Below are 9363 nucleotides of genomic sequence, written 5' to 3'. Positions count from 1 at the left end.
ACGTGCTGTCTCACAGCCCTGGCCCCGCCCCTCCGTCATGGCCGCACCCTTCAGGTCCCTCCTTCCCGCGTGCCTCCGCGTATAAACATTTCACCCTCTCCTCACTGCCCTCTCAATCCTCCCCACCCACCACGGAGCGTTCTCTGATTGGTCCGCCCCCTGCCGTCGCTGGCCAATGAGGGCGCCCACCCGGAACCCCGCCTCTTTAGAGCGCGCGGCGGCCGCGGCGCCCCCCGATAGCGGCGGCGATGGCGGCGGCGGGGCTGGCGCGGGTCCTGCGCCGGTCTGGGGGCAGAGCGCGATGTTGCGGAGCGCTCCGGAGCCGCCCGACCCCCCTGCCGGCCGAGCCCCGCCGGGCCGCTGCGCACTTCGCTTTCGAGCCTGACCCGGCACCCAGCGCTTACGGTGAGAGAAGGGCCGGGGTCCTCCCTGCGGGCAGGGCTCTGCTGTGGGTCCCGCCCCCGCCGCCTCTCTGCGGTGGAGGGGAAGGGCGGGCGGGGCCTCCGCAATCCCGGGTGGCTCGGCCTTGGCCCGGCCGCGTGGCTGAGGTCCCTGCTTTTGCTCAGCGTAGAGCAGAGGAGCTGAGGGGAGGCCTGGTGGCGGCTGCAGCTCCTCACAGGCAGCGGGGGGCAGCGCTGAGCTCTGCTCTGTGTGACAGCAACGGGGCCCGAGGGGCAGCTGGGGGTTGGGGACAGGGCATGGAATGGGCTGCCCAGAGCAGTGGGCACAGCCCTGAGCTGCTGGAGTTCGAGGAGTGTTTGGATGCTACTTTTAGACGTAGGGTTTGAATTTTGGGTGGTGCTGTGTGGAGCCGGGAGTTGGGCTCGATGATTCCTGTGGGGCTCTTCCAATTCCAATTCAGGATGTTCTGTGAGGTGTTCTGACTTTGTAGTTAAGTCTGAGACAGCTCTCAGCCGTTCCCACGTGCTTTGAGGAGGCACAGGCATGCAGGGCGTCCCGGAGCAGTGTCTGTGTGCTGCCGGCCTCTGCTGGAGAGTGCAGCGAAGAAGCCCTTGTGGGGCAGTCAGCCCTAATGCTAAGTGGAAAGCTAGGTCCCTGACTTAAACAAAACTAGTGAAAAATAACTCTTGGAGTTCTGTGAGAAATAATGAAAGAAAATAAATGATAGTACTGGTCTGGTCTTGATATTAATCCTGGCTTCACAGTTCACACCTGAAGGGCACAATTACTTTCTATTCCCCTGCTTCTGTAACAGCCTTTCATTAGAAGCGGGGCCAGCAGGTTGGGACAGTCAGTGCTAGCAATTTGACAGTTGCTGAAGGAATAGGCATTTCCTTATAGCAAATAGTGAAATGAATGTGTCCTGCTGAACAGATAACCTTGTGTGGGTGACTGAGAAAAGAGAAACAGCTGCTTTTCCCCAACTTCCACTTTGCAAATGTTGGTTGCTGATAGATTTAATACAATTTGAATGGTTCCCATAATGGTTTCTTACAGCTTTCTCTTAAAGGCTTCTGTAAACTATAACAAGAAAAGCTATTGAGCATGAAAAAATATAGGAACACAACTCTCTAGCTCTGTTATGACTTGAACCATTATCTTGACCAAGAAATGCTAATTTCCAAGGGATAATTGGCTGAGTGATTGTTGAGAGATACTGTTTAAACAGAAGTCAGTTCTTTTGGTTACTCTTATTCCTCACATATGGCTACCACTTTTATTTTCTGCCACTTCTTTCCTTGCAGTACAAAAAGTGACCTGCATTAGATCTTAATTAAATCCTTTTTTTAAAGTTTTTTTTTAAGCTGTTCCATATCTAACTTCCCCCTCTTATTTTTTGTTGCTTCTAACGCTTTCTAATTGCAATCCAGAGAGTGGGCAGGAGGCATAGAAAACTCCTGATAGCAGCAGATGTCTGTAAATAGTGAAGGCAAGAGGTTAAAAAGTAATGATTGAGACACAATAAAGGAAACTTGCTGAGATCTGGTAAACCGCAGCAGAAGGTATCCCTGTCCTCAAGGTAATAATGCTTGACTATGGGTTCTTTTTCCTTTGAAAAATGGAGTTGACTTTTGTTCCTAGTATTTGAATAAGCTTTGCAAATCTGCGTTTGCAGCCACGACTGTACTTCTTTCAAAAAGGCTGAGTTATAGTCCTTGGAATTGCCAAGTATGCTGTACTTGGTCCCATCTATCCCATAAATTTAAGTTTGCTCAATAAATGAATCTTTGAGGGATTGTGCTTATGACTATTGACTAAGCTTTTAGCAATGTTTTGCACTAGTGTTTTCTAACATATTGCGTATTTTGAACTGAATTAAATATCAAAATATTCCCTTTCTCACAGGGCAAACTCAGAAGATGAATCTCTTCCAGTCCATAACAAGTGCCTTGGATAATGCTTTAGCCAAAGATCCAACTGCAGGTATGCTCTACTTGTTAGCATGTTTTGCTTTCCATCAGTTGCATTTTGTATTTGTGCGCAATAGTGAATGCATTTCTCATTGCCTTTAAGCTTTCTATTATGTTATTTTCTACATTTTGATATTAAAAAAGGCTTAAAAATGCACTGGGATTTAAAACATATAAATGGAATATTAACAGATTATTAATGGATTATGTATTCTAACCTGTAGTTGTCTTCTCTATCAGCTTGTATTTTGATTGAAAGTTGGGACAGAAATATACGTTTATTAATACATTTCTGCTATTTTAGGGTGGCCTGAGTCCCAGAAAAAAGTAAAGGAGGATTTTTTTTTTTTGTCTCACTTTTAGTTCACTCAACTCTCCATACTCAAAAAGTGGCACTTTTGAAAGACTGCATGTTTCTTGTTCTGTCATTCTCCTTTCTCTTCTTCCATGTTCTCTCATGCTCCTTTTCAGCTTTACTGATTTTGGGTCATCATTGTACGTCACTGTATGTAGGTGATGTAAGATTTTTCCAGACTGCAAAAGACTGGAGAACTGATAGCTTTGAAGAAACTAGTTCAACACAGATCAGTTAAAAATGAATTATCCTAAACTTTATTTTGCACAAAATGACTTAATTCATATAGAGATAACAAGAGATCAGTTGCTTCTGTCATCAACAAAGGTGTGATGAAGGCCAGATATTCAAAATGTTATTTTTTAATGGAATGAACACAGCTGGAAAAGCTGTATGATCCTGTTGTGTAAGTTTGTTTTTTTCCACTTAATGCATTAGTAACTCTGAAGCCTTCCGCCTGCGGAAGACCTCATACAGGTGTTCGCAATCGTTAGGGACTCAACGGTCTGTCCATCTACCTCGGTGCACACCAATGTGGTGTATGGTAAAATGGCACTTACTGCAAGCAACACACTCTTCTTATAGTTGTCCCTTATATCACTGTGCTACCAATCACCCTTGCTACGGTTATCTGTGCCCAATAGACGTGTGGCATGTCTTGTCTTGCCATGTCTCATCATGGTTTCTCATGAGTCAAGGAGCCCCCGCAGAGCCTGATGACTGTTACAGCCCCCCCTTTCACGTATTCGCTAACCACGCAAGGGGGCCCACACAGATTACGCCTGGTTACGCCTGATGACCTTGACAGCCCCCACTTTACGTATTTCGTTGACTACATCTCTAACTTGCGTATTTTGTTAACTACATCTCCCCCTCCCTAAGCTCAAGCAAATCTACTACAACTCGAGAGGACCCTAACCGCGTACAACCCGAAATCCCCGCATTGCGCCTATACATGCCATTGTCCTCTCGGTTAAGCCTTGCCCCGTTACATCGCGATTTGCCAAATAATCCTACCCTAATGTCTTAAACCATACTTATAAATGTAATATACCTATATGCCTATATATAATATGACTATAAGCGTAAAGCATATTAATATTAGACCTAATACAACTATAACTGAATACAGAATAGAGTTAAACAGAGTTAAACATTCCCGTCGCTTTGGTGGACCATCCCATGAGCACTTGCCATCAGTGATGTTCTCCGTCCTTCTTTACTCTCTCTAGGACACGATGTATCTCTTCTGTGTCATGGTGAACGGTGATCAAGGTTTTCTGTCCATTATCTCTTACATGTTTCAGCAACTGGTGCAGGTCGTCATGTTGCAAAAGCTTCCTTACCAAGTTCCTTCCTTGGTAAGCCAAAACGAGATTCATCCCACTTGGAACAGGTGATAGGTCTTTAATCACCGTGTAATTATCCTGCAAGAACTGATGTGATGTCACTGACACTTAATAATTAAAGCCACATCCTACAATACTAATAAAGTTATAGACAGAGAGATTAGAGATTAGAGTGATTGCTGATAGCTTCAGTGGCACTATCTATGAGTGTGAAATTACAAAGATCCTTATACAAACATAACCTTTCCCAGTATATACCAACATTGTCTCAGGTACCTGTTGGAGTGTACCTCAAAATGAAAAACATTTGTTCAATAACAAGGCAGATGTCTCAGGCTTTGAGAGCATTGCTCTCACAAACCAACCGTATGAAATTGCTTGTTCTCCAGGCCTCAATCTGGCCACCTGTCCATGAAGGGAACCCATTCTGATGCCCACAGTGCATACTGCACTGGCTTAAGCACCATGCACATCAGATTTGTTACATGCTGAAAGAGAAGGCCTGATGCTGTCAGGACTTCTAATGCATTTAAAGTGAGGGGTGATTTCAATCCCCATTTCTCTGCACAATCTATCAGGCGTGTGATGCCTTTCAGATCAAGGGATACCTCTTCCGGGCCTCTGTTATCATTCCCTACTATCAGGAAGGTCTCTAGTACTCTTCCTTCCTTTATCAGGCTAGATCTAAACTTCCCACAATCTGTTAGTGTGTCTCTCTTAAATCCCAAATGCAAATTCACCTCTCTCCTTTCGCTATCCTTTTCAGTCACAGCTGGAAGCTGCGGGCTCCGCACCGTTCCCACTGTGCCCATCTCCCTTTGATCATGCACTGACTGTTGTAGAGGCTTCTGATTGGTTGCATGCGCACTCAATCTTGTAAAAGGATGTGTGGGTCGAGTCAATGGGTCTGAACACTGTGGCAGAGAGTGGGTCCGGAGACTATCGTTATTTCTTTCTCCGTCGGGTGCAACCTGAGCAGAGGGCGCCGGCCGGACGCCACCTACTCCTTCAGACGCAGTCAGGGTGGACAGTGCTGGCCGGACACTATCATCCCAGCGCCTGTAACTTACATCGCTTCCCTTTCTCTCTGCTGTTTTTTCTTCTACTACCTCCCTAACTTTTGACCAATCCGTACCCAGGCCTTGCCAGCAGTCCCCACCCCCCTGGGTGTTACTGCATTCCACCTCCTGAGAGGAGACAGCAAGTGTGCCATCCCAGCTCACTATTCCCCCTGCCCCCACAGGTGGTGTTAGGTTACACAGAGAAGGATACAGCGGTTGTCCTGGAAACAGCTGGGGAGTTTCGGCGACCTTGGATTCCTGCACTTGAGCCGTTTTGCAAGATAAAAGTGCAGACAGTTCAGCGCAGTCTTCTACTTGTTTATGCGAAGCTCGAGCCGAGGGGGGAGCAGAAGGGGGTGCCGATGGTGCGGACGAGATGTTAGTCGCCATAGCTGAGAGCATATTTGCGGTGTTCTCTTCCTCAGGGGACCTGCAAGAAAGTACGCTTCCCGCGCCGTTTCTCACGGTGTTATTAAATTCCAAACCCATCATAACGCGCGTAGCTTCAGGAATTCTATCTTCTTCTCTCGCGGCTCGGAGAGCGCCGAGGACCAACCCCCAGATTTTCAACTCTCCTGACTTCCCGAGTACCATCGCCCGCTGGGAAAGCGCTGCGGTGATGGGATCCCAGGACCCCGGGGTATATAAATCTGAGGGAGATGTAAGCAGTCCCTCCTTTTGTAAAAGGGACAACATTGCCCCTATTTCCTTCTTAGAAGGAGAAGTTTTCCCGCAATGGGTCTTACACGCGGACGAAATCACCTTTATGACGGCCTCCATATTCACTCCGCCGGACGTTTCTTTTCCCGCGGATCGCACAACCACCGGGCTCCTCTTCCGATGGTCTCCTGGGTCCTCGGCAGGTCAAACGGACTCGCGCGCAGAGCCCCCTCCGACGCTACCCAGCTTCCACTCTCCTAAGCCGCAGCCCCCTCTTCTAGGGTCATCGTCTCCTTCCCCAAGGGAGACGGATGAGAGTAGGATCGCCACGCCGCCTGTGGCCGACCACTATTCCCTAACGATCACGTCGGGGTCACCAAATGAAGCCTTCCGCCTGCGGAAGACCTCATACAGGTGTTCGCAATCGTTAGGGACTCAACGGTCTGTCCATCTACCTCGGTGCACACCAATGTGGTGTATGGTAAAATGGCACTTACTGCAAGCAACACACTCTTCTTATAGTTGTCCCTTATATCACTGTGCTACCAATCACCCTTGCTACGGTTATCTGTGCCCAATAGACGTGTGGCATGTCTTGTCTTGCCATGTCTCATCATGGTTTCTCATGAGTCAAGGAGCCCCCGCAGAGCCTGATGACTGTTACAGCCCCCCCTTTCACGTATTCGCTAACCACGCAAGGGGGCCCACACAGATTACGCCTGGTTACGCCTGATGACCTTGACAGCCCCCACTTTACGTATTTCGTTGACTACATCTCTAACTTGCGTATTTTGTTAACTACATCATTTTTGGCACTGTTTTAACCACTGCTTAGTTTGAAGTCTGACTAATTGTCTAATCTGTCAGGATAAATTCCATGTTCTGTATCCAGTAGTATGCTTGTATGCATTCCCTCTCAATCTAAAGCTGTGTTACAATCAGCTTTAGTAAGCTTGATTTAGACAAGAACAGCTTTTAGTGATATTTCTGCAGTACTAACAATATAAAAGCAAGTGCAGTGTAATTCTGAGAGGAGCTTAAACGTGTATGTGATCTTCAGCCTTTGACTTGCTCTAACGTTCTAGTCTTTCTCCTCAGCTTGCAGGTCTGTATCTGTGTAAAACCCTTTGCAAGACTATACTGGAATTCTGCAATCCAGATCTGTGTTTTGTCAGTATCACTCTACTTAATGAATTACTTAGTAATTCTTGCAGTAGGAAGCGTATTCTTTGTGTGTTTTCAGTTGTGTGGAAGTTGAGCAACTGTCGTTTAAGTGGTGGGGAAACTCATGCTTGGGTAGATGAGAACTAGAATCTGGCCAGGAAAGCATTTCAGTGGATGAGGAGAATGAGTAGGTTCATGGAAGCTTGCTGACATCATTGTCAAATGAGGCTGTTCTTAATACCAAATGATTCCCAAGTGTGTAATCACATGGTAGTAGGAAAACACTACAATGTTTTTAACACATTAAAAAAAAAAAAAAAGCAAATTAGTAAAAATGAATTGGAGCAATGATTTGAGATTTCTGTCATGAACACTATGATGGCATAGCTTTTTTCCAATCTCTATTTTAACAGTTTAAATAAAACTTTTTTAATGAAAGTCAAATTTCAGCATTTGGTAAGTCTAAAGAAAAGAAGATCAGATGAAAATTTAGCCATAAATCAGCTGAAGATAATTAGTTTGGTGGGGGGAAAAGACTTTAATTGTCCAGGTGCTGTATGAGAATGGTAGTGTTGAATATTACGTTGAATACTAATAGTTGTCCTGGCTATTAGATTGCCATCTTTTCTGTATAGATTTCCTTTGAAGAGGCTCTTGGGGGATCTGGTGAGTATGTTTGAAGAAGGCTTTAAATTTCACATTAGATACTTATTTTGTAGAACACTTCAATTTGACACTTTCCAAAACACTGAATATACTGGAATCTGTGGATGAAAAATGAGTGTTTGAGTTGAAGCACAATATACAACTTCAGTAACTCTTTCATAATTGCTTATTGGAATTGTTATTTTATTTGTTTTGATGTCTTGATGTTATAGAATACTTCAGAAAAATAAATGGGCTAATGAAGCCATAACTGAGTCAGTTAGATTAATACTATTTCAAGGCATAGATGTGTTACTTCACTGATTCTTTGTTAGCCTTGCTTCTTCTACAGTTAGGTTGTGTAAAGGAAACACTTAGATGTCTAGATAAATCTTGAACTAGAATGAAGTGTTAAGTGCTTAACAGAAAAATTGCTTCGGCCTTCATGGAAAAATCAAACGCACTGGGATTACATTAATCTTCCTTTACTTTTTTTTTAGTAATATTTGGTGAAGATGTGGCCTTTGGTGGAGTCTTCAGGTGTACAGTTGGCTTGCGAGACAAGTATGGTAAGCCACTGTTTATATCTGGTGTTACCTTCGTATCAACATTTGTTTTTCCTACCCTATATGGTTTGTGGGAGAAGAGAAGAATATGTATGAGAGAAATCTTATAACTGGAGTACTTCTTTATTCTATTTGTCTTTGAAAGTAGAAGTTTTGAATACGCTATCAGTGTAAGCTTTCAAAATTACTGAATTTACTGGCATTTCAATTGTCTTCTGCTTCTTCAAATAACTTTATCAATATAACTTCACATTTTTAACTATACTTGGACTAAATGTTCGTCATTTGGGCCCCATTTTATTTGTCATCAAATTATAGCCTCTTATCAATGATACATAGTGATGCTTTTTGGTCTAATCTGCCACAAACTGGAAAGGACTTAACTTGAAATAGGTTTGAGTACTTTGTTAAATGTAATATTTTCTGACATGCCCTGGAAATATAGAAAGAAAACACAACATAGAAATGTTTTAAGCTTGTTCTTCATCTAGAATGGAACTGGTTTACTTGTTTGGGAGATTTGTGTGCAGGCATTGAGAGAAATAATGACATTGCCATCTACATAGGGAAAAATATACATGCAACAATATGTGAAAAATGTGACACAGTTATCTCAGACAGTTGAGGTGGGTTCAAGGGAAGAAAAATGTAGTTACTTACAGGATCTTTTAATTTAGAAGGCCACCTTAATTTTTTTAAGTGAATTTAAAATGAGGAACTTTCTAGAAAGAATAATTGAATTGGAAGAAACCTTCAAAGGTGATGTAATCTGAATTTTAAAAGCTTGCAGGAATTTTCAATAATTTCTTGCATTATCCGTGGTTTAAATTAATCTTTATATTATGTTCATTTAAGAAGGAAATGCTCTTTCTGTGATCTTCTGCTTCACATCAGTGGAGATAAAGGTGTAGACTTTGTTAAAGTGAATAGTCTGAAAGCAAATAAGTGCCATGTTCACAGTTTTTGTTGGATAAAGTGTGTACTCAGTGATATCTTGTTGGCAAATTTGGAGGAATTCTTGTCATCACTGTTTTTAACTTAGGTGTGATTCCCTTCTGTGTGCTTTTTGCCCCAAGAAGTGCTGTGGAATGCTACAAAAAATCACTTTTTAATCTATGGCATGCAATGTGATAAGTAGTGGTTTACCCTCTTGGAAACTGGTTGTGGCTACAGTAACGTGGCGGCTTTTTT

At 43.8% G+C, this 9363-nt stretch overlaps 1 protein-coding gene across 1 annotated transcript in view; it reads left to right on the top strand.

The window, feature by feature from the left end:
• Window positions 1-248: 248 nt before the first annotated feature.
• BCKDHB (branched chain keto acid dehydrogenase E1 subunit beta) overlaps window positions 249-9363 on the top strand; it is a gene marked incomplete at both ends in the record, with an annotated part of 105423 nt that continues 96308 nt past the window's right edge. Inside the window, 3 exons of the mRNA XM_079550595.1 lie at window positions 249-405; window positions 2308-2385; window positions 8107-8175. Of these exons, the coding sequence (XP_079406721.1) occupies window positions 249-405; window positions 2308-2385; window positions 8107-8175 (304 nt within the window). The remainder of the gene's footprint in view (window positions 406-2307; window positions 2386-8106; window positions 8176-9363) is intronic.

This window comes from Tetrao urogallus (assembly GCF_951394365.1).
Source record: "Tetrao urogallus genome assembly, chromosome: 2".
NCBI lineage: Eukaryota > Metazoa > Chordata > Aves > Galliformes > Phasianidae > Tetrao > Tetrao urogallus.
Note: the sequence above shows the minus strand (reverse complement) of the source record. Positions and strands in the feature narration are given on the sequence as shown.